This window comes from Cydia splendana, chromosome 27 (genome assembly GCF_910591565.1).
Source record: "Cydia splendana chromosome 27, ilCydSple1.2, whole genome shotgun sequence".
Classification (NCBI taxonomy): domain Eukaryota; kingdom Metazoa; phylum Arthropoda; class Insecta; order Lepidoptera; family Tortricidae; genus Cydia; species Cydia splendana.
The window spans coordinates 2,651,868-2,678,921 of NC_085986.1; the positions used below are offsets into that span (position 1 = coordinate 2,651,868).

The 27,054-nt window shown below is 37.1% G+C and overlaps 2 protein-coding genes across 2 annotated transcripts in view; both read left to right on the forward strand.

The window, feature by feature from the left end:
- LOC134803816 (43 kDa receptor-associated protein of the synapse homolog) overlaps positions 1-4,985 on the forward strand; it is a 30,694-nt gene extending 25,709 nt beyond the window's left edge. The window contains exons 13-14 of the mRNA XM_063776652.1: positions 4,297-4,432; positions 4,890-4,985. Coding sequence (XP_063632722.1) covers positions 4,297-4,432; positions 4,890-4,985 — 232 coding nt within the window. The remainder of the gene's footprint in view (positions 1-4,296; positions 4,433-4,889) is intronic.
- A 12,072-nt stretch (positions 4,986-17,057) lies between these two features.
- On the forward strand, positions 17,058-26,784 carry LOC134803759 (CUE domain-containing protein 2). The gene is made up of 7 exons (XM_063776595.1): positions 17,058-17,636; positions 18,642-18,770; positions 21,275-21,359; positions 22,096-22,228; positions 23,110-23,273; positions 24,804-24,933; positions 26,273-26,784. Exons 1-7 carry the CDS (start codon positions 17,471-17,473, stop codon positions 26,333-26,335), a joined length of 870 nt encoding a protein of 289 aa, XP_063632665.1. The 5' UTR covers positions 17,058-17,470; the 3' UTR covers positions 26,336-26,784.
- The last annotated feature ends 270 nt before the right edge of the window (positions 26,785-27,054 follow it).

Here is a 27,054-nt window from a genome sequence, read left to right on the forward strand (position 1 = left end):
AAAAATAGGGTACATAAATATCTGCTCGCGTCTCATTTAAATTTGATTTGCTGTTATAATGGTTGAAAACCGCAGTAAACTATCTTAAAACAATACGATTACAGTCGAATTTAAGTATTATGTTCCTTCAAAACTCGCTTAAAATGAAAAAAGTTTAAAGACTCATCTTTACTGATTGGGATAAATTTTTATTATGCTGGTATCATTTTGCGTCAGTTTAAAAACGTATTTGACTTCTGTACGTCAATGAATTTTGATGACAATTGTAATCTTGTATTATATTATACAAGTTTTATCTTAAAATATTGCCTATTAACAGGAAGAGTTATGTAATTCGTATAAGTAATACCTGAAAGTCTTGTACCTAGATCTGTAATACCATGGATTGCGACGAATAAATGATAATGATTATGCCGTTCGTTCCGTCTATATGTATAATGCGTGTACGTGCTGTTCTCTGAAAGTACTAGCGAGTTTTTGCGGCTTTGGAGACCGAGATGAAGCTTACAGGCCAATGGCGCTCTAGTTATTGTTATGTATACCTATGTATCGAATGTTTTATAAATTACCTATAAAAAGCAATGTTTTATTTCGATTAGGTCTACATTTTGTGCATATTGCATATCTGAAGTATTTTCGTACTAAACTTGAAACTTTCGTTGAAACTAAATAAAATAATTATTCCAAATGTACAGTCGCCTGCAATTTATGTTACACAACGAAGGCCGCAAAAATATCTGACACGATCTTATTTGTAGAACCATAAGAACATGTCACATATTTTTGCGGCGTTCGAAGAGTAGGTACCGTCATTAACACCAACTTTGCCCGCTTTTTTTTTAAAACGAATTTCTCAAAAAACATCACATCATATGACTTTTTTGCTCAGCACGTCCATTGTGATCAAACGCATCAGTTTATTTGAAAAAAATATATTTTTTACCCATTTTTTTGCGTTTTAGAGGGCGGGCAAAGATATCCGGGGTTTTCGCCAACATTGCCCACGTCAATTTGGTATTCAAATACAGCTCGTATGATGATGATGTCTAAGGATCACTTAAAGGTTTTGGGCAATCCTACCATTCCCTGTTAATAACTTAGCGATAAGTGTAAAAACTTTAAAATAAATTTGCTGGGCAATGTTGCCTACCCGTTTTTGCCCATTTCCAAATAAGGCTCGCCTAAGCATTTTACAAAGGCTAGGGTTGTCACTTTTGAGAAAATCTGTTACAATAGTTTAATGGCCAAAAATTAAATTTTTGTTGTGTTTTTCATTCGTTAACGAGATAAAACATCTAAATAAAGGATAATAAGACAAATTAAATACAGTATATATTTATAAACTTATTTTAGTGTACAAACATAACCTTCTTTTACTTGCGAAGTTGGGTAAATTAGATGAAAGTGACAACCCTAATCCGTTTTTGGTGGTGGGCAATGTTAGTATGGATGCATATTACCGGATTACTTTGCCCACCGCTAAAACTTTTGTGTATTTAGGCCTTTTTAGTTTAAATCTCAATAGACATAATCTATGCTTCATGTGTTATAACTAGAGGTGTGCGCCGATGGCAAAATCATCGGCGGCGGCGTCCGATGATTTTTTGACCGGCGGCGGCGGCGTGATCGGCGTGAAATCGGCGTGGCATAATTTTTGATACTGCATGAGAACGTGGCTGTAGAAACTCTACATTAAAGCCTTCTGAGTATTTACTAGGCTATCCAAAACATATTATGTGTGTTTTCTAAATTATTGCCGTAAATCATATCCCATCATGTCACTTGGCAACTATTTATTACCAATACCAACCTAACGGTTACCAACGGTATCTTTAAATATTTAAATAAGAAGGATACTTTAAAACACTACATTTTAGGCAGTTTTACTTACTTTGTAAGCGGAATACAAATAAAACACAAAAAAAAATCTTTATATGTTAAGTCTTAAATCTATATTGACTTTTCCCAGCCGCTGTCGCCTCACCTAGTATTTGTTACGAAATAATGATGAACTACATACTTTACATTTGTCTGAACTGAAGTTTAACAGAAATGTATATTAGAATAAAGATGTTATCGTTTTCGAAAGTAAACGTCTCTGGCAGGTTGATTCGCTCAAGAGAATGTCTTTGAAGTGTCCCGTTTTATGGAATATTAAGGTCTACGTTGTTTTCTTTACTGCTAGCTTAATGATGATACTTGGTGATTTAAGTTCCTATAAGTAGGTATAATTGTTTAGGTATAGCTCATTAGGAAGCTTTAACCTGACTTTTATAATTTTGATTGAAATATATATTGTTAAGTAAAAGAAGCTGATAATCACCATAAAATAAAATGACTAAGAATTGATCGTGTGTAATTTTAAATGAAATTGTATATTATGTGATAAATAAATCAAATCATATCTATCATATGATGACCCTTATGCGTGTCACCAGCATCACACGAGAAATCATAAAATACGCAATTATAATCATGGTGACAGCTTGCTGGAGATTCTAAGAAATAGCATGTTTATGTCCTAGGATATGAACCTGTTATTTTCTTGACTTTAGTTCACTGATTAAATTGACAATCAAGAGACTATTGATGTAAAACAAAATGCGTTCTACAAAAAAGCTGTGCGATAAAATATCAAATAATAACCTGAGATCCCGAAACTAGATCTTGTTTAAATTAACGCTAAATCGTTATCACGGCTAACACCGCAACGACAAAAATGATGCTAATTTGGTTCACTGGCAAATAATAAGCGAAAAAGCATAAGGATCTTTAAATTATACCTCTGACACTATCTACTCACTACGCAACATGGAATAAGACACGATAGGTATCAAAATTTCCCACGCCGATTATACGCCGGTCAAATTTATCGGCGGCGGCGGCGTGGAAAAATCGTCGGCGGCGGCGGCGCGGCGGCGCGGCGCACATGTCTAGTTATAACTCAAACCCGGAAATATTTGTCAAAGGGTTCTCAATTTTTTCTACTTGCATTTATTATTTATAAATTTTTTGCCCGCCGAAATATACCCTATATTAGACAACTCGCTCAAACTCAAAATTCCCAAGTCAAGTTATGCACAAGTTTGGTATATAGTTTTGTCAGAAATATAACCTATATTCTACTAAAAATAGCAGGGTGGCCATAACTATTATAATTTTTTCTACATTAACGAATTTGTTTAAAATTGTCGTTTTGGGCAAAGTTTCCCTGGAGGCAAACTTGGCGCTAATGACGTAACATATTATTGCAGGTGACTGTACATAAATGTTTCGGTGATTTTGAGATTATTTTTCAGGTTAGTTTACTAACAATCAAGTTATGCAGATACCGATTTCGTGAACGTATAAGTAGTAAGGTACCGCTATTGTTTAGCGATACCGATTATTTTTGAAGGTAAAACTATACCGGTTGAAATATAAAGATATTAAAATTACAGCAGGGACAACCATTTTTTATAGGTGTACCTAAACCATCATTGGCCGAGCGTTAGCAAAGGTCTCCGTTTCAGCTTGGGCAAAAATGCTTTTGTATGTTCTCCTTTGCAGATCACATTTCTCAACTGATTCTCGTGAAAATTTGTAAGCAGGTTCGATAGAACTATTCTGTTTCGCTTTATCCGCCAAAATGGAATTGCCACCCTGCTGAAACTTTATTTATTTAAATTCCTATTGAATGGATTTTGCACCTTATGAAAAACCGTACAGAGTAGTAAATAACATTTTACATCTGACTTAATGACATCTTGTTTTATTCGCTTTAATTGTACAAAACGCGTATCTCGACAAAGCAATATTAGGTAGTAAAACAGTCAACAATCAAATGAATTAAATAGGTACGTCACGTGTGACATGAACAGACAAGGAAAGCAAGATTAAATGCATTGTTTCTCTTTCATCTTTCAATGGAACGCTTTTACCCTCAAAGGAGGCTAGTGGTCAATACTAAACTAAAAGTCCAATCTTAAAAAAACATGATGGGTCACTGACCTGTCCCAGTAAAGCGAGGTAGTGTGCGTGAAGTGAGCTTGTGTGTGAAATGGGGTAAATTGACAGAATCTGAAATTTTACCCACCGCTACCGTCGCCTTAAAGCGGTAACATACTATCGTACCGCACCGCGACCTTGGTGCCGCGCACCCATAAGTGAGAGCGAGAAAGAGATATTTCTTTCTCGCTCACACGTATGGGTGCGGCGCTCGGTGACCTTGGTGCGGTGCGGTAGTGTGTTACGGCTTTTAATTTTATTTCACATTTGACTTTGTAATTTGATGTATAAAGTAATTGCCCTTTCCAGTTGTATGCCTGAGTCATGGTCGCGTCGGTCGGTCCGCGGCGCGCAGCCCGAGTGCGCGGAGTGCGCGTCGCCGGCGCGGGCGCCGCGCGTGCCGCCGCCGCCCGCGCCACCCGCTCCGAGGGACTTCCCCGATCAGGTAAAGGAAGAATCATATTGATTTAAGATCTGATTCGACCAATTCACCTCAGATGTTCTCTTTGGTGTGAAATGTACCACCACACCATGAGACCAAATTCACATTCTCAAGCGCATGCTGCGCAAGCATTTCTTTGACAAACTTTCTTCTTCGTCAACTTAATGAGTCACACTAGGTATATATGTAAATATGTATAGTATCTATGTAGGTTTATTTGTATTAAGTATATGAGTAAGTTTATCAACATAATTTACATTCATATATATATATAGTCTTGTTCACAAATTCATTTACTTTAAAGACACTGCACCTACTTAATCTTTCTGGTTTGACCCATGGGTTGACTGGTAGAGAATGCCTTAAGGCATAAAGTCCGCCTTTTGTACCTTCATGTATTGTGCAATAAAGATTAAAAATAAATAAATAAATGTGTTCATAACATATGTTATGTTTCCAGGACTTTCCCTTCGGCACCCCGCCCGTGCTTCGCGAGTCTGACCTCAACTCGGTGCTTTCTGATCGCAGCAGCCAACAAGCCACTTCTAGTGTCTAAACTCTAAGACAGGGCTCTCCAAACCCCGGCCCGCGGGCCAAATCCGGCCCGCGACGCGTTCCAATCCGGCCCGCCGACACCCAAAGCAAGTGCTCACTGTCCGGCCCGCGGGAGCCAGGCTCCAGGGGTTCAGCATTCATTGAGAGTGGAACTGTTCCTAACCAGCAACCAGACACCGTCCCCCGGCGCAAAACCCGACGGTGGCCCGTGCGAAAGTTTCTGAGGCGCAATATGGCCCTCAGGTAAAAAAGTTTGGAGGCCCCTGCTCTAAGAGATTACAACCACTGTCTTTAGAGAGGAACTACCTTAAATACAACCTGTTTTGACAACCATCATCATCATCTTCCTCGCGTTGTCCCTGCATTTTGCCACGGCTCAAGGGAGCCTGGGGTCCGCTTGACAACTAACCCCAAGAATTAGCGTAGGCACTAGTTTTTACGAAAGCGACTGCCATCTGACCTTCCAACTTCCAACCCAGAGTGGAAAGTAGGCCTTATTGGGATTAGTCCGGTTTCCTCACGATGTTTTCCTTCACTGAAAAGCAACTGGTAAATATCAAATGATATTTCGTACTTAAGTTCCGAAAAACTCATTGGTTACCTACGAGCCGGGGTTCGAAGCTGCGACCTCCAGATTGAAAGTCGCACGCTCTTACCGCTAGGCCACCAGCGCTCTAACATTATAAACAACAATCTGGTGATATTATCTTTTGTCTTTTATTTACTATTATGATTTCCACGTATAATAATTATATAGACACCCGATATTATTACAAACAATTTGCTGCCTGATGTTAAACCTAGTTGCGGATGGATACCTTTAAAAGTAAGTAATTGTTTTTTTAAACAAAGATGACATAAAGTTTTCAATAATGAAGGTAGTTCCTGCCTAGAAAAGTGTTGCTAGAGGCAAAAAATTCCTAAAACTATTTCTACTACACTTACTTGTGTTCGTCACTGATATTTTTAAGCGCTTTCTACACGATGAGACCGCGAAAGACAAAACACGATCGTGTCAAAAATCTATATTACGCTTATCGTTGTTTTTGAAGCGAATTTATAAACCGTTTTAATAATTTGTATATAATATATATTAATGTTGATAATAGTTACATTTCAAGTTTCGGTTACTAGTTCAAATAACTACCTATGTACAACGTCCAAAATGTTATATACAGATAATATAAAGTCTCTCTTAAAGTCTAAAGTCTGTTAAGCTATCCATAGAGCCCATATAATATATGACTAAAATACCTAAATCATCATTAGTATCATTACGATTATATTTATGTCTATTTGTAAATTAGAGAGGGACAGAATATTTCATAGAGCATGTACCTGGAACCTATGTATTAATAGATATAGGTACATAGTAACAAACTATATAAAACGGTAAAACTATCAAAACGATTTCCTAATTGTGGAGGAGTAGGTTTTTTTTTTTTAATTATTAATTATCAATTATCGATTCAAATCTACTGATGATATTTAAGGGCACTCTACACGAGCTGAAATTATCAGAAATTAAGCACAGAAATGTCGATTATCACGGAATATTGTGTACGGCGCCATAAAAAAAACAGATAAGGTCAATACGAGTAGGTAAGTGTACTTGCATTTAGTGGCAAATGTATGAGCTTGTAGCTTGAGATGTGTGTATAATAAACACCAATGTGTAAACACTCCCAAATTCCCAATATGCAGGCCAGCCACAATGTGCTTATAATTTCTGATAATTTCAGCTCTTGTGGGGTGCGCCTTAAGCCCCCTCCAGACTATGCGCGTGAATCGCGGGCGAAGCCGCGAACGCGAGTGTGGAGTCGATTTCGCTGTCTGCGAAAATCGACTCCACACTTGCGTTCGCGGCTTCGCCCGCGATTCACGCGCATAGTCTGGAGGGGGCTTTAGTCAAGTGACTTTTATCACCGTTAGGTAGTACGCAATTGTTTCGTCTATCGTCGACTAAAACGTGTCTCTATCTAAACATGTGTACGACTACAAGTGCGACAGAGACGGATTCTTCATTCGCGGTGATAATGGTTAAAAGAAAAAGATTTAGTGTAGATTTTGCTAAATAATTTTATAGATATATAATTTACCCATCTTGCTATTGCTATAACGTGTTATTTTTATTATATTTAGTCTTATCTTTATAGTATTTAGTCTATTTATATAGCAATAAAAATGTCAAAGATTATGCACAAATGTGTACATACATGAAATGAAACGAATAAAACATTGACATTATACATACATTGTATAAATATGCGTATAAATCTCATTATACATACTTATATGAATATAGTAACTATCGAAAATGTCATTGTTTTTTTTGATGTTCATAATATATATAGATATACCCATAATAATATATTTAAAATGATAAGACATTTTGATTAAATCGAAGGAATTTATCGTACCTACGTAAAATAATTTTATATATGTATAATATTTAGATGTGGATTTTAAGTGTACTTAATTTATTTAATATAGATATATATTAACCAATTGATGGTAAAAGCAAGGAAATATTATATAAGATTTAATAGGGGTGTCGGGGGTTAATTTTCATTAAAATTACGAGAAAAAACGTTGGAAAATTAACCTTTTTTGGAAAAGCACGTTAAATTTATTATTGTGTCTTTATGGTAAATGAATCCTACTGGAAAGCTTAAAACGAAAGGATCGATCGAATGTCCATATCCTATTCTATATAAAATCGACTTTAATGGTGAACACTATTGTGGTCCCACTCTTCCACCATTTGAACAAAATGTGTAAGAATAGGACAAAATCTGTGTAACTTTTTAAAAAGTTGCATAGCATCACTGTCAAAATAATTGTCTGTCAAATGTCCTTTGGGTACATAGTTTAATTTACACTATACGCTTTATAAATTCTTTGATTAAAACGAATTATAATAAATAAATTATAAATATTGTTATCATTGATGTATATACAGTTTAAATAACATATAAGTGTAACTAGTATAAACATTTTTTTTAAATAATTTTTTGAATGTTTCGAAATTTTAGTGTAAAATTTATGTGGTTTAGTGATTAAATTTAATATATTATGTAGGTATGGGGCTATTCATAAATTACGTCATTTCAAATTAGGGGGGGGGGGTCTGGACATCGGATGACGGTAGCATGAAGTAGGAGGAAATGGGGTCATTTGAAGCATGATTTTTGGATGATTATAGGGGGGGGGGGTCCAAAATCGTCAAAAATCGATGACGTAATTTATGGACAGCCCCTATGTCACTTTTATATTTTGGCTGTAGTAATAGGTAGATAGCTTCTGAATTATTTAATTCAATAATTATTTATATTGACTTGGCAGCTATATAAACATATGTATATATAAATACTTGTACATACTAGTCTAAGTCTGGCCAGCCAGATTTCATAGTATCAGGGAATATATCATAATTTTTTATTCATTTCGTCCTAATAAATGCTAAGTGTATGAAAGAACGAGATATATTTAATTAAAAAAATGTCTGGCTTATAAAAACAACTCGAAAGATTCAATTCCGCAATATATATAGTATACGGATTGCATACTCATTGCCTGGGGCGTTGTCACGTCAGCGTCACATTAATCAAGTAATTTTTTTACTAGCCAGACTTTTCTATATTTGGCTAGCCAGACTTACCTGTACTTTAAATATAACTGTCATTCGACCACCATTTCCTAGGGTCTCGATTTTGTTGCCAGTGTAGACTATATAATGAATTCAGATGTGCTTACACGATCTGGTCAGAAAGTCAGAGCGTGTAAACTCATTTTAATAGATAGAACTATCCTCGTTGAGATTGAACATATTTTAACTGTCGAATAAGAAAATATAGGGTCACACTTAAAATTCACAACTCACATTATTATAAATAGATTAAAGTCAATTAAGGAAAAACACGATTAATATAAAATATAAAGATAATTAGACCGTGCTGAGTTGACAAAATCATTCCGGATTAAATTTGTCGTGGAAATTTTTAAATGAACGTATTATACATTCGAGTATGGAAACAATCAAAACCACCGGCAACATTAATAATCATTAAAGTGGTAACACACTATCGCACCGCACCGCGACCTTGGTGCGGTGCGATAGTGTGTTACGGCCTTTATATCAGTAGTCGGCAAGAAAAATCTGCAGCGGATTTAATAGCCCACGCAGTGCAGTGTTATTTATACGTCATAATTTCATAGAAGTTTGACGTTTAAAATGCGTGGGCTATCAAATCCGCTGCAGACTTTTCTTGGTCTGACTCTACAATAAGGCGGCAAATTTAAAAATACAGGCACGATGGGTATGACTGGATTTTATTCAAGTTATTGTATTGGTGTTGCCAGTATTTGCCTGTGGATAAATTAAACTAAAGGCCGTAACACACTATCGCACCGCACCGCGACCTTGGTGCGTCGCACCCATAAGTGAGAGCGAGAAACAGATATCTCTTTCTCGCTCTTACTTATGGGTGCGACGCACCAAGGTCGTCGTGCGGTGCGATAGTGTGTTACGGCCTTAAACCTACTCGATAGAGACGATAGGATAAATCAATAAAATGTATACCTACAGATCTAAATGTGATGCAAATTAAAAACCATGCCAGTTAAATAAAATATGTAACTACTTCAAATGCCAAGCATTTCCACAAACGCTTATTAATCTATACTGGGTCAAGCAGATCTTGTCAGTAGAAAAAGGCGGCAAATTTGAAAAATGTAGGCGTGAAAGGATATCGTCCCATAGAAAATTTGAATTTCGCGCCTTTTTCTACTGACAAGATTTGCTTGACCATCTATACATGCCTTGTTATGCCTTCCTTCTGACTTCTATCGATATAAAGCACCCATCTCTTTCTAAAGTGTAAGTGCGACAAGGACAAAGCCAGTAAATGTAGGTACACTATTTTTAAGTAGTTTTGGCACAAACTTGTTTAAAAAAAACACGTATCTTTACTTAGACGAGGGTGGTTTGGTAGGCAGGGTCACTACCAACTACGCTAGGAGGTCGTTAAGTATAGCCAAATATCTATTTTTTTCGCACTCTAAAGAAAAGGATGGGTGTTTTATAGTTTTTCATTTTATTTAATTTTTTTGAAACATATTTGTTTCTTTACTTTTTATAAAAAGAAGTCAGTTGGTTCCTTACCTCCTAAAATGATTACAAAACCGATAAAATTCTTAATTTCTTAGAAAATCACATACAGCTATTAACTACACAATTTTTGTAGTGTCGATGTGTTTAAAATATTATTTCAATTCGCTTGCTCAAAACTGTTGAATTTCTAAATTACCTTAAGAATGCACGAAAATTAGAAAGAAAAGGAAAGTGTAGAAGTCACAAATCAAAAACATATATTAAAAACAGGGAGGCGTATCGTAAAACCGAATATTGCTCTTCTTTAGTCCTGGTAACACCATTGAGTTGTCATGTCATAATAATGTTGCCAATTTCTGGCAGTAAAAGCCGTAACACACTACCACACCGCATCAAGATCGCGCTGCGGTACGGTAGTGTGTTACGGCTATAAAATTGCAGTTTTTAGCTTTATAATATGCTCAGGCTAGCAACTGGATGATGACGTTTAACTATTTGGTGATAAGGCTCAAAATACTAAGCAACTATTGATAAGTGCACCCGTATTAGATAGTACCTCACTTTCTATATATAAATTATCTTCGGCCAATGATCGATCACGGACTGATCTAATAACATTCCTCGTAAAAGACAAAATATGAAAAGTAGGTTCAGGTTACCAGAGGGCCTACCGCGAACCACGTTCGACGTGTTGCCTGTCTGTCGCACTTGGAAATTCGTACGTGTGACAGGGAAGTAACACGTCGAACGTGGTTCTCGGTAGGCCTTCAGGTCTGAACTATGTTTCATTTTTATCATATTATATTACTATAGGCAGCTATAGGTAGACCAAATCGGACTCATTTTGATACAAATTTAGTCTGCTTACTTCCTTTGTGTGACTTTTGCTGTAACTTATAAGCCTATAGTGTAAATAACATTATTTGCGGTATTTGACACATTATGACTGACGTATATAGAGATGTAACTAACGCAAATCGATTGTCACAGCAAGCGATTACGATTGGATGGCACGTAGACTGAGGTATCGAATTGTGACGTATAATGAATTTTTATTTGAGATTTAAATAAAGCTAGAATTATATGGTTTTCCCGACCAAGTTTTAATACACCGACCGAGTAGGTCGCACCCATTGTCAAAATTGAAACTAACTGGGGATCTATTTTAAAGTTTATTTATGTTATTTCTGTGTCAAATTTGTTGTCTGTTAGGTGACGATAAATATATCCATATTTACAGTTAATTATCCACCTTTTCCTTATTTTTATTAAAAGAAAAATGAAAAATTCATATCGATTTACTTAGACGACTACCGATTCATAACGGTGGTGTCCGGCCAACCCTAAAATTAAAAAAAAAAAGACGTAGAACGTAAACGTTCGCAGTGCAGTTGTTTTCCTTTGTGATTTCGATGTGCAAAACATTTTACGTAGTATTGCTGTTGTGAGTGACAGACGTCAAATACCGCAAATAATGTTATTTCCACTATAGTAGGGAAAACAGTCAAAATCAAAAAAGGATCCGAGCATTCCATGGTTTTTCAAGGAGGTATTTGTTAGTGACCCGATGACTAAGCGTCATGAGGATTAGCTCAGTTCGTGCGATGGCCACTATTGCCACTGAGTATACCAATGTAAAATATGTGCTGGTAAACATTAATTTTCCGAATTTCATGGAAGCATCTTAGAAATATCTCAAAAGTTCCTATAAAGAAGTTCAAAAACGTTTTGTCTTGATTTTTTTTATATCCGAGTTCTTTTACAACTTTTTGCCTTCATAGGCTGCCGTTACCGCTTTAAGGCCCCTGTACACAATGGGCCAGCGTGGGCCAGTCTGGGGGACGCATTTATGCGTTAGAGGGAGAAAGTGATATTGCTATCTCATTCTACCCCATGGCTGCGTCCCTTGGACTGGCCGGCGCTGGCTCATTGTGTACAGAAGCCTTTACAATCAGGCAGACATTGCTCTTATTTACCATAGTGGTATCTAAAGACAAATAAATAATTGCAAGCAAATATTTGACATTGGTATAATGTCTTCGATGTACCTACAAATACTTATCTATCTATAGGTAACTTATCTGTTTTATTTTTTGATATAACTGTGTTCTAATACTTATAGGCTATAGATTAAACCAAGTAAGAATCTTATGGTGTCCATTTAAATTCTACCATTGGCATCTTAAATTATAACTGAATTTTGTAAGAACCGACAACACTCATATAACAAAGTTGTATTTAAAAATAGAAATCGTTTATTCCTTATCGTTAGGAGCTCAGAGAACAGTAACAAAATGGACGATTTAATCACAGAAACGAACAAAACGGACAATTTAATCACAGAAAAGTAACAAAACTGACAATTTAATCATAAAAAGTAACAAAATGGACACTATAAGTTACTTACTAACGCCAAGCGTTCCACGATGTGATTCCTCTAAAAAATTACCTTCATTATAATCATTATACTTACTAAATATGCAAGAACTTTAGTAGCAGCAGAAATTGCATTCCGAATTCCGAAAGCCTACAAGAAAAATTAAATGTGTAAAATTAGTATTGAAATTTGTTACCTAATTAATGTCATTAACGGGTCTAACGCGATTAAATTTAATTATTTTACCTTTTTCCGACGTTTCAGCCAGATACGGACGGAAGACTTCCGTGGCCACAGCTAGTGCTACTGCAACAGTCTAATAGAGGTAGACCAAGAAAAGACTGCAGCAATTTTGATAGCCCACGCAATGCAAGTGTTATTTATACGTCATAATTTCATAGAAGTTTGACGTTTAAAATAACACTTGCACTGCGTGGGCTATCAAAATCGCTGCAGACTTTTCTTGGTCTAACTCTAGTAGGCTTACCACGATTGCCTTAGCAGTGTCAAACTGACATTCGTTAACGTCTGCGTAACATACTTTATGTTATACGCACACCTTATGTCAGTGTCGAACAGTTCGACTCGAACTGGTGGTAGTCATACAGGACATTAATGCTAAGAAATCAAGAGCGTTTTTTGATGATTTCAAACATTTCGGTTGTTTAATGTTTATAATCTTTCGCTAGTACAGCTTGGCAATTAGAGTAGAAATTAAAAAGTGGCAACACTGTAGTGTCATCCCTTTCAAACCAATATATAAGAAAACGGGACGACACTACAGTATTGCCACTTTTTAATTTCTATTATTTTTTGCCAAGCTGTAAAAAACAATCCTTTAGCTATTAAAATTAAGTTTATGTTTCTATATAGGCACTTGGAATGTAATAATTATTGCTAAAAATTCTCTTGTAATTATAATATAAAACCATGTAGTTGTGAATTCGGCGTTGTGTTTATTTTGACATTTTATCAATAAAAGTTGAAAGTATGATTGTTCGTTATATTTTGAAATTTTAATTGAAATAAATCAAATTGAGAAAATGGCTATTGGTTTCTTATTTACCTAATATCCTTTATAGACTTAGTTTTTTTTTAATTAGATAGATAAAGAATAGAATAGAAAATAATTTATTTGAAACAACACATAACAATCTTAAAATTAATACAGACAAACATGTAACATAGGTTATGTAATTGGTTGTTCCAAAGAGGATACCACTCAGCATGTGTCGGAGCATTTAGTGCAACGACGCTGATTTTCAGTGGACCCTTGAACTTATAAAATAAGAAATAAAACAATACTAAAAACAATGCGTAAAATAATAATGGCCGGCATAAAAACAGAATTAGAATTCTTCCAAAAACAGGTACTTAGAATGGGAACAGAGATGAATGAGGAATGTATTTGTAAAACTTTAAACGATAAAATAAAAAGACACAGGCGACTAGGAGTGAGAAGTTTGATGTGTGATAAGATGATGTTTTAATTCATAATTAGCCACATTATTAAAGAATTACCTTTACTAAGCTCTGGACATAGGGCTTGCAATCCGGATATCCGGATAACCGTTTTATCCAGATATCCGTCTAATTTACTATCCGGATTTAGATGAGGTTGATATCCGGATAAAACGAATAATTCGAATACCATTTATGACAAAAATATCATTTAAATTTATAAGAAAATTGTTTCAAAAACGTTGAAAATTATAACGTTAACGGTGTCGGTTGATTTATTTATTTATTTAGATACATTTTTACGGTATGAAAACTGATTATTTAAGTATTTCTCCTTGATTGTTGTCTACTCCCTTATTTTTTAAAATATTTGGGAACAATCTTCTGGGATCGACCTAGCTCCGTAAAACGTACAACGTACGTAACTTTGAATGTACTCCTGTCAAACGCGCTGCGCTGCATTATTGTTAGCGTCTGAATACATTATTAATAACGTGCGAAAAGAACTAAAATGGGTCCAACGGAGGAGAACTTCGGTTGATATTAAACTGCTGAACGAGATGCAGTATCTGTTTAGCAGATATGGTAAGAAAGTTTTAGCATTCTGCATTTGAATAAATCTGTAATATTTCAGCAGTTAGAAGACGTATTCGATTCTCTAAATATCATCGAAACCACGGCCAGTACCATATGTCAATAAGACGCCAATTTCTTAACTGAAGAAGAGTTTGACCATTATTATATACTTAATTCATGGTTGTTAAATTTTAATAAAATAACGCCAAATAACTTGTGATCATCTGAAGTCACTTAAGAAATAGTAGAGTGAAGCTCCCTCCCTTTTCATTAAGCAAAAAAACCTGATACGGATAATCGTCAATATTGAAGAACCGGATAGTTGCAAACCATACTTTGTAAAATTTTAAATACTTACTCTACCCTGCCTTTACATTTTGGAGACTTGCAAATTTGTACATAAATACACAGAAATTTACACAAAACGAGGAGACATACCCTCGTCCTACCCATCTAGATATTAAGCGGAGGGTTATAAACTATATATTGTTAAAAAATAAAATTTGCCGAAGGTTGGTTGTCATGTCACAGTAAAGCTTCAGAGAAAAAAAATTACCAAGTGAAATTCGGACACTAAAATTTCGACGAAAAGGTAGAATTCCTAAAAATACCTTATTAGCATTTGCTGTTACGCAACCTTTTATACGTAAAATTTGATTTTAATAACATTTTTTATAAAGTTCGTGAGAGTTTTGTTAAATACAAAGCAAGTATTCGAATTATCCGTTTTATCCGGATATCCGGATAGTAAAATTATAAATATTCGAAATATCCGGATACAAAAAATGGACGGATAATGCAAGCCCTATCTGGACACTATCACACCGTCGTTAAGAACATCAAAAACAATTTTACAAAAACTTTAAAAAGTATTACAATAATATTCATAAGAGTTGTAGCATCGGCAATTTTATAACATTTTTTGCATATTCAGAATGTGTTTTTTGTACTTAATTTTAAATGTATGAACAGTTGATGAATTGCGTATAGGTGGCGGTATATTGATTTCCAGCACTTATCTCAGTTTATTTCAGCTTATAATTCATATATGAGCTAATAAACTTCGACAGATACTGTGGAGAACAGCACAGAATAGGGAGGAATGGGAAAAACTGGGGGAGGCCTTTTCCGCACACGCGACATGCAAATAAAAATATTAGATTGTAAAAACAATGAAAGTGTAAAACAAAAATGCATGAAATAAAGGCTATTGTTTGAAAAATTGTTTTGAAGATTCAAAATGCAATGGACTGGAAGGCCATTTTATAGGTCTCCGGGTGGCTAGAGATTAAGCAACTGCTCCTGACCTCTCAAATATACTAGTACAACCCGCTGCCACTCTTTGCAGACCCGCTCTGACTTGATGATGTCACTAACGGATATGTAACTCAGCACTTCTCTCCAGCACTCCTCGTTCAAGTAATCTAATATGGTTGGCGCGTCTCCTAATAATCTAATATGGTCGTATTCTGACATCTGCAAATTTGTTTATTTATTTATAGCCTTATTTCAGAATACATTTTTTTTTTACTATATCTACAGTTTTCCTTTATCTACATTCTACGATAACCCATTCTGTGTGCCTTTGGGGAAAGGCCCAATTCTGAAGACATCTGCAAATTAAGGTATTTTAATGTACATAGTGAGATGATTATTATTAATGTATATAACTTACAAACCTCAATTAGTTAAATTATTGTAAAATAAAATAGATGTTATATACAAAAGTATAAACTACTTGCAAGAATGGTTGCCTCGGGAGACTATAGGGCTGGCGCTTACCTCTCCCAGCGCATATCGCTAGCAATACAGAGAGGTAATGCAGCCAGCATTATGGGCTCAATGCCGCAGGCGGAGGTTTTAGAAAGGGATATTCTTTTTATAAATTCTTCTTCGTATTTTCATTTATTTTATTAGTATGTTTTAGTTTTAGTATATAATACAATAAGTAATAGTTTAAAAAAAGTACCTTGGTGATTCTTAAATTATGCAAAAAGTATTTTTTTCTTGTAAGAACATAATGAGAAAAAAATAATATGGTATATTTTGTTAAAACTAGGTAGCAACTTTTTCGTTATAGATAATGGTATGATGCAAGACTTATTTATCTAAATATTACCTTGTACTTGATGACAGCATCAGCGTTTATTTACTTAAATTATTTTAAGTTACGTTTATCAAGTATATAACTACTGTAACTAGCTCCTTGTATTTAAGCTTAGTCTGTATCTAAGATTTTCCGGAGTTACATTTGTTGTTATCGCATATTTTTTTGACACTCTTTTGTATTTACACCACTGTAACAACATGTAACAATCTGCTGCAAGAAATCTGCTCTTAAATTCTATACCACTGTTTTCACGAGACCCATACAAGATCTCCTAAGACCTAAAGAAATTCGGTGTAAATAAAAATATACCTTGTTATTTACGGTGTAAATTATAATACAAATGTTATGACTCAAACTTCTAAACAACATGAAAAAGTTTATGAAAACTTGAATTTGTTGTGATTTTTTTTGTTATGACATTGACATAAAAAAAAAGTCACTACAACGGGTGCGTTCAGGGATAGCGCCGAAGCACCGTGCATCATACAACAATGCTGGTAAGTGTACGAGGCCTTTAAATCTGTCACAATGTCACCCATGGCTGTATACTCGCGAGTCTATGCCCGAGCAACATAAACAAATTTATGACATAAGAAAAAAAAACATTGCATTGTGTTTTATTGATTTTCCGTCGCCGAACTCTGGAATTCCATCGGAATAGCCCAGTTTTCCCTTGTAATTTAATATTAACGCACAAGCTAGCTAGTTATAAGAGAAAAGGTTTTCAGGAGCCGCCCATTGCTCTAAAACGTCGTCCCTTTTACCTGTTTACCGGGGCGTAACGCGGCCTGGCTGCGATTAGAATTTATTAACTCTAGTTTCTTGAAAAATATATTGTTGTAAGTGAAAATGAGCACTACAGCATTGCAGGAGTCTGCTGTTAAGGAGAGTTTGTTTCAATTTATTACTAAGAACGTCCCCTCGGCGGACTTGAACGTTATTGACGATATAGTACTATCTTATGTGATTTCTTTCGTGGAGGAATCTTCACAAGATCCCTGCTTCGATGTCGAAGGTAAATACTTTGAAAATGTTATAAATTTATAGATAAATAACTAAACTAGGTCTTGGGATGGAAATTATGACGATAAACTACCTATTTTCGTTTAAATAAACTTCCTAATTTGCATTTTGTGTCAATGATTCTAGTGGGTTCACATTATTTTTATAAATTACTTTATAAACTGAGTAAATGCAGTTTAGGTAATAATGTATAATGCATTTACACTTTATTTAAATAGAGCTAAAAATATGTATACAAACTTTTACACAAAATCAATAGGTATGAATTGAAGAAAACAAGTTGTATAAATCAGTTGATTTCAGTTGTATTCCTTTAAAACATGTATTCTCTAATCTACAGCTGGATAATAATCGGCTAATATGAGAAAATAACTGTAAAAATAAATTTACAAAAATCAATCAATATAGGGTGGAGTCAGCTGCACCTATGTTGTTAATTTTGTGAGCAGTAGGGTAAATGTCACAAAAAATGTAATTCTTAGTGAGTATTCCTCCAGTATATTATGAGTTCCATCACAACAAAAGATTAAGAGAGAATAATTATTTATTGAATTAAAGTTTGACATTTGACTGCATGTGTATCATACAGCTGCAATTTTTTCATTAGAAACAAATTGGTTTTCAGGAAAATGTTAATAGGGAAGAGAATGATATAAATAAATGAATATGAATAAATGATTATTCAAAATATAAAGCAAATGAATACTAATATCTGTATATCTAAACAAATTTCCTACCAGCCAGGGCACACCTTTATATTGGTACTATTGGTAGGCCTAGCGCCACTTGCACCATCCCACTAACCTAGGGTTAACCGGTTAAACCTGGAGTTACCATGGTTACCAGTACAATTTGACACTGGGTTAACAGTTTAACCGCTTAACCCCGGGTTAGTGGGATGGTGCAAGTGGTGCTTAGTAAAATAGCAAGGGCACAGTAGAAAGCTTTAGTTATATACTTAATCAATTCTCTATCATATTTCTTATCTGTCTTCTAGGGTTCATAGAGATGATGGCGGCGTACGTGCCGCAGTTCGCCAACATTGACGTGGAGCGCGTGTGCTCCTGGGTTGTAGACCTGGAGGCCCTGCTCACGAGCGAGGAGAGCGACCCTCCGTCTAGCCACGGTTAGTTACTTTAGCTACATAATTTTGGCCACTTTAACCTCTTCTATACTGATATCTGGATTCAAAATTCAAAAATGCATTCTCAAGTGGTGTTGCGGCCTCAAGGGCTCTTTCACAAGTCATTATAACATTTACAGTGACATCATAATTATAGTGAGATGAAAAATAGCAACTTTTATAAATCCCTTTCTAACTAACACAAATTACAAAATGACAGATAAGGACAAACATTAACGAGGGTTTGTTACACTTAACAGATTATTGTTTATAAATTTTACATAATTTTAAATAAATGTTTGACATATCGGTTGCAGACCGAATAACAGAAATGCCGACTTTAACATCATCATTATTACTAGAGATTTTCATGAAAAACTTGAAATGAAACCTAGCAAGCACTTACTTAAATATCAAAAACAGTTTGCTGGATTTAAATACTAATAGTTCCAATTTCCACTCTTAATCCGTTTTTAGACACATCTACTACAGCTAGTGTCTGAAAGTTTGTAGGTTTTGGGCGGGATTAAAGATAATACTAAGTTTTTAAATTATTGTGTAGGGTGCGTGAAAAATGACAATACTTCGCCCAATAAGCTTCCAATAAGAATAGGATTAGATTATTCTAATCGAAATTGGTACACGACAACATTCAGTGTCCATTTAGGGTCTATTTTTTTTTATAAGTTCTTTATTTAACATAATGTATTACAAGGTAATTACTAAATCTAGTGTACATTTGCATCCTAGACAGTAATATCAATAAATTAATATAGTTTAGTGAGCTATAGGCGCTCATTATAAACTTTTTAGGGTCTATTGCTTCTCTTGTAATCTTTAGGTATTTAAAAGTAAATCTACCCTCAAATGGCTCATTAAGCCAGTTGAGGGTAGATGAATACATTACATGATCAAATAATGTAGGTTAAAGTCAGGTCGTTCAGTGACTGATCCAGGCGGTTTTGTATTTGGTTAACCAATGAATGTTATAACTACCCCAAAATGGACAAATTGTTTGTTTACTTTTATTTAAATACCTAATGATATGGACTATAGTGCACAATATGTAAACAGGCCGCTTGGAATAATAAAAAAAAAAATAAAAAAAAATAAAAAAAAAAGAATAAAAAAATAAAAAAGCCCTTTATTCATTGTAACGTGTTTACATAAAAAAATTTAAATAAAACTATGACTTATAATATGTGTTGTTACTAATGAATCCCTAGTGGGTAAAGGCCTCCTCCATTGCTGCCCATTTGTGCCTGTCTTGTGCTGTCGCCATCCAGTCTGTGCCGGCTGTTCTTTTTAAGTCTTCCTCCCAACGCATTTGTGGTCTGCCCCGGCCTCTTTTGCCAAGTGGACCTCTCCATTTGGTGACTATTAATGTCCATCTCTTATCTGTAAGCCTTGCTGTGAATATGGCCGCTTGGAATATGTCCTTTGAAATTATAAGTACTTACAAGTGCAACCTAGATTTGCTTGAAGTCCTTATGTCAAGGTTTCAACAACTTGTTCCCAGCTACCTTGAAGGCGTAAAATCTAGTCTATAGCTAGTTTTATGTCCTTCATAGACTGAAAACTTTATTGTCTTGGTTACTTGACTTAGTTGACTTGTAGTAAAGTGATTGCGCTGTAAGGCATATCGATGTAGAATGTCCTGGGCCAGGATGGCACGATTATTTGATTTATTATTAACAATTGTGTCCCATTTCGGCCTCATTTTATTACAAGCTTTTATTTAACTAGGAATATATGTACCTAACTATGTTTTCATCACACTCGCTCAGTAAATGTGGATTTGCACGCAGGTCTAGCGGGAGTTATAGAAAAAGCGTTCTCCCTAGGGAGTTATGAAGTTTCTAGTGCCATAATAAACAGTTTTTTGTCTTTATACTTAATTTTTGTATCACAAGTGTGATGAAAAACATTGTGTGTAACTTGGGGCGTAATAATATTGCAAACTCGAGTCTATAAATCGCTCCGGCAAGCCGTCGCGATTTAACTTACTCTTGTTTGCAATATTCAACTTACGCCCCATGTTGCACAATGTACTATTGTATGGGTCAAATCTTGCAAGTTAAACTTGACCCACTTCCTGGTTTTGATAAAGCTGAAAATTTGCATTACATATGGATGAGTATGCAATATTATGGTACCATCGAGCTGATCTGATGATGGAGACAGGAGGTGGCCATAGAAACTGTGATAAAACAACGCATCCTAATTGTGTTGTGCAGAATTGTCTCAATGAGTTAAATTGCCTGTGGAAAGAAAACTTCAGTGAGTGATAAAAGCTTGTGCCAAAAATGATTTTTTGCCGACAACTAATTTCACTCATCTCGGTTTGGTGCTACTTCTGGCGATTCTCTCAAAAAGAAGTTCACCATTTCTGACAAGGTCTGCCGGGTACGAAAATAAGGTTTCAGCGCCAGCTAATGGAAAAAGTTGGAGAAGACTTAATGACTACATATTCCATTACTATTATAACTTGTAAGTTCTTGTTACAGAGGAGTCGTCGAGCAGCAGCGACAAGCTGACGATGACTCTTCACACCCTGAGCGAGATGCTGCCAACGGCCACCAAGCCCAGCCGGTGAGATGATCAATAATTCCAGTAGTTACATCATTAAGTAGAGTTAGACCCAGAACAGAACCCAGACCCAGAGCAGATCCCAATGCGTCCTCACAAACGGCAAAGAGGGTGAACGCTGGAGTGGGTTTAGTGGGTAGGGCGAAATTCTCCCCCTCTCTCGCCAGGAGAGGGGAAAGGAGCGGCGAGTCCCACACATCGTGCGTAAATGCATTCCCACAGTGCTCTGTGGGACCCAGAACAAGATGAAAGGATGTAGTGCTAAAGGACATGAAAAAAAAATTTACTATATTTGACAAAACGCAGTTCTAATGCATGAAATTAAGAATACTTAAAGAAACTTTTTAAATCAACATTAGCGATTTTAGTATGTTCGTTAACAAGTCAAGCATTGAAGATTACATTAAATGTAGCATTTCATTATTTGTCGTAGTCAGATAAACTTCGGTATAGTTGAATTATCGAGAAGATGGAATTGCATTTGTAGTGGTTGTATGCTGATAGTACAAGAAAATAGAAAATTCAAATATAGAATGCCTGTAAACAAACAATACTACTACATATGCAATTCCACGCTCTCGATGATACGACTATAGCCTATGTTCCAATGCCGCGAATTCGAGTTGAAACGGTATATTTTTAAATGCTTATTTAATTTAAAATATTTTGCTATTGTTTAAGAAAATCTCTTTTCCTCTTCTTTACTCGTGTTTGGAAACTAGAAACAACTCTGTTCCAGCTCTCATTCAAGCTCCGAGAGCTCCGAGGAGGCCGAGCGTCAGCGGAGCCTGCTGGAAGCCGAGGATCTGCCCATGCTCGCTGCTCAATGCGCGGTGCTGCATGAGATGTTCCCGAATACCTGCGCTATGGAGGTAAGATTGACAAATACAAATGTTTTACATACAGGGTCAAGGGATAATCAGGATCTTCTATATAACCATAGAGAAAAAAATACATAGAGTGCTCACTTTATACATCAGTTTTAGTACATATAATACATCTAGCATCGAGTAGCGGAATTATCAGTACTGCGACTTGACAATAGATGTTGCGACGACCGAAAAGTCTAATGCTCAACAATTTACGGCTAATATTATAACCGGATTAACCGGAACTCTATTTTGAACGACTTCTAGTTTTAATATTAGTTGTAAATTGTTGTTCAATACAATTTTCGTGAGTCGCGACACTAGAGAATTCTCGTACCTATCACTGTCTCGCGGTACTGATAATCCCGTTACTCGATGCTAGATGTCGACTGCGAATATTATAGTCGTTTTGATACCATAACTGATGTATGGAGACTATGGAGTGAGCACTCTATTCTTACTGTATTTCTCTATGATATTACATCGTAACCGCTTGCATCGAAGACGCTACTCAGAGTAGTGGCGATAGTATTAGGACTCAGGACCCCGTGGTGTGGAATATAGTAAAAGTGACTTTGAGATGACGAGCTCTGAGGAAGCCGAGCGTTAACGAAGCCTGCTAGAGACCAAGTGATAGTGGGTCAGTGACCAGGGCCATGGAGCGCTGCGCTGCGCCATTTAGTAATTTGTTTATATTTTTGCAGTAAAACCTATTTATAGCTTGATTTACAAAAACGTTTTCTAATTAGAAACCTCCGAATCCAAATGCAATATAATTGTGGGTGAGCAAAATAAAGGTAGTACAAAGTAGAATGTGCAAAATATTATATTTACATTTTAGGTAGCCGCATTTAGAACAAACCTTGGTTAAACCTGACTTACAGATAAAGCACTGCGTGTCGATCGCTTGCGGCGACGTGGAGCGTGCGGCGGCGACATTGCTGCACCGCCGCGAGCAAGGCCAGGCGCTGTCGGCCGCCGCCCTGCATCAGGCTAGCAAGACTCCGCTCTGCGACGACTCGGAGCTCAAGAACCGTATCATCGCTCGGTAAGTACTACAGAAACAGCTTTTGGGTTCCGTAACCTTATTACTAAGACTCCACTGTCCGTCTGTCTGTCACCAGGCTGTATCTCATGAATCGTGATGGGTTCAGTTGAAATTTTCACAGATGATGTATTTCTGTTGCCGCTATAACAACAAATACTAAAAAGTACGGAACCCTCGGTGGGCGAGTTCGACTCGCACTTGTTTTGTTTTTAATTAGATAACCCTTCTGCAAAAAGAATCACTCACGAAATCTCGCTTTCCCATTGGACAACCTCCCTCCTCCCTATATGTGCACTTCTGCAGCTGGTCAACCAAGAAGAATAAGAATAATAAGATAAAGAAAAGAATAAAAAATTAAAAAGATAAGGTAAAAATTTGTCAGCTGTCGCTCTCCATCAGGCCTGCAAGACTCCGCTATGCGATGACTCGGAGTTGAAGAACCGTATTTTTGCGCGATATGTCAGACTCCTGGGGCCCATTTCTCAAAAGCTTGTAACGTGTAATTGTCACTTATTGACAGCTTTTGTTAGAAAGGGACTTCCACATGTATTACAAGTTACAAGCTTTTGAAAAACGGGCCCCTGCAGCTAGTAAACTAACTGACGTGAGCAAAGACAAGCGCTGTTCGTTATTGCCCTCCATTGAAACCGAAGATCTGTATTGTTGCTCCGTGAGTCCTATTGTCTTTCAGGAGCGCCGTTTGGTTCGGGGCTTACTAGTTGACATCGTTGGGATATGATCGCTTTGTCTAAGCCTAGCTATTCTCTATAGGTGACTCGCCATCAGCAAGACCCGCTCTGGACGGCGATTTTCAATCGCTCGATTTCGTCACTCGAAAATCGGTGGAAAACAGCGAAATGCTATTTTTTTTTTGAAATACGAGCGATAGAAATTGGGAATCTAGTGGTATTGACCACTTATTTTCAATTCTATTGGTACAATTTAAATGCCTGTAGTGGAGATATTATTGAACGAAATACACGAAATCATGCGGTCGAAATTCAAAAATCGGCCCCCTACGATGACTAGGAACTACGGAAGTCTTATTGACTCTTTTGGTAATACCATTCAGTTCGGGACTTCCTGGTTTGGCCTGGTGCTGCCGTTAGGGTACCTCCGCTAAACCTAGTCTTTTCAGCTACTGCACTGACATATGATACAAAGCTCTTTCGGCTGAGCTCGTACAGTCAACATTAAATTTTACTTATTATTTCGAGAGTGTTAAAAACGAACTTATGTATAAAATAAAACTAAAAACGAATAACTACATAAACTAAAATGCCCCTTTGGCATGGCGCCGAGGATGCTGGCAGCATTTTTCCGCTGTATTGCGATGCTAATACGTTGCGCGAGAAAGCTGTCAGCTTTTCAGTCGCCAGTGAAGCCGACTAGACTTTTCCGGAGTTGGATAGCTCTTTAAAGAGCTGTAGAGCGTTAGGACCCCACGGGCCAAGGGTCTCAACCCCAAAGGGCATGAAAGTATACTCGGGGCCGAGCTTTCGTGAGTTAACATGAGTATTGTTGTTTTAGCTACTCGTATGTGGACAAGAACTCGGAAACGAAGGAGCACAAGCCACTGGCGCCCAAGATGGAGCCGAAAAAGATGGTCCGTTACCGCGACAACAAGATAGTGTCGCTCAAGGGCGAGCGGTACACTGAGGTGAGTGTGACATGGTTACATACATCACAAACAGTAGGTGAAGTTAGCACAAGATGGTCCGCTACCGCGACAACAAGATAGTGTCGCTCAAGGGCGAGCGGTACACTGAGGTGAGTGTGACATGGTTACATACATCACAAACAGTAGGTGAAGTTAGCACAAGATGGTCCGCTACCGCGACAACAAGCTCGTGTCGCTCAAGGGCGAGCGGTACACTGAGGTGAGTGTGACATGGTTACATACATCACATACAGTAGGTGAAGTTAGCACAAGATGGTCCGCTACCGCGACAACAAGATCGTGTCGCTCAAGGGCGAGCGGTACACTGAGGTGAGTGTGACATGGTTACATACATCACAAACAGTAGGTGAAGTTAGCACAAGATGGTCCGCTACCGCGACAACAAGATAGTGTCGCTCAAGGGCGAGCGGTACACTGAGGTGAGTGTGACATGGTTACATACATCACAAACAGTAGGTGAAGTTAGCACAAGATGGTCCGCTACCGCGACAACAAGATCGTGTCGCTCAAGGGCGAGCGGTACACTGAGGTGAGTGTGACATGGTTACATACATCACAAACAGTAGGTGAAGTTAGCACAAGATGGTCCGCTACCGCGACAACAAGATCGTGTCGCTCAAGGGCGAGCGGTACACTGAGGTGAGTGTGACATGGTTACATACATCACAAACAGTAGGTGAAGTTAGCACAAGATGGTCCGCTACCGCGACAACAAGATAGTGTCGCTCAAGGGCGAGCGGTACACTGAGGTGAGTGTGACATGGTTACATACATCACAAACAGTAGGTGAAGTTAGCACAAGATGGTCCGCTACCGCGACAACAAGATCGTGTCGCTCAAGGGCGAGCGGTACACTGAGGTGAGTGTGACATGGTTACATACATCACAAACAGTAGGTGAAGTTAGCACAAGATGGTCCGCTACCGCGACAACAAGATCGTGTCGCTCAAGGGCGAGCGGTACACTGAGGGAGCTGAGCACTTTAGAGTTAGACCAAGACAAGTCTGCAACGATTTTGATAGCACACGCATTTTGATAACTTCTATGAAATTATGACGTATAAATGACACTTGCACTGCGTGTGCTATCTAAATCGTTGCATTCTCTTGGTCTAACTCAGTATAATTCCAAAACCTCCGTGGCAACGGGAATGCAGTTATTTTTAGCCACTGTGTATATAGCGAATAGCGGGAGCATAGTTCACTAATGTTTGGTAGACCTAAGTTCTTCTAACTCGCCACAACCGGATGCTCTACCAGTGTGATAACCGACGAAAAGCAAAAAAATGTGCAATACATTATATCGCCAAAAATTCCAGGTACCAAGGTCCGGAGTCGACGAGGAAAACTTGAAAAAGCCCAAAAAACAGCACTGCCCTTAACCATTACAACCACATCAGTACCGGGCCCGCCCTGCCCCCGGCCCCTGCGGCCCTAATCCCCCCCTCATGTGTAGCGTTCATTCCCTCCCCGTACTGATTTTGGTTTTAATGATTTTAGTGATTAAGTTTACTATTATGCTCTCTCTTGACAGTATTATTTCAAATAGGTCTTTTATTAGTGAGAGTTGCGAATCGCGACGGGGTCTGACGCGCGGTCGGTTAAGATTTTTATATGGTTTTAGTGTATAGTTTGTGTGTGCGGGTTGACGTCGAAATGTGGATCAATTTGGTCAATTATTTTCCTTTTGTCGTATTAAAATATGCGAGAAACTGAGTGAAATCTCGTATCGCCATTTTAAGAGCTTATGATGCATATTTTGCATCAAAATTGACAGATGCTCACCTCTTGGGTCTTATGATCTGATGGCATTGGCTTGGGTTTAGATGTCTGAGCGGACGCTAGGTTTCTGCAGTATGATATATGGATTACGGAAAACGTAAAGACGAAGACAATCTTCATTAAAGATTTCTTGTCCGAAATAAAATATTTTCGAATTTTATTTTAATTATATAAACTACGTACGTTGACGACCGGTCTGGCCTAGTGGGTAGTGACCCTGCCTATGAAGCCGATGGTCCCAGGTTCGCATCCTGGTAAGGGCATTTATTTGTATGATGATACAGATATTTGTTCCTGAGTCATGGTTGTTTTCTATGTA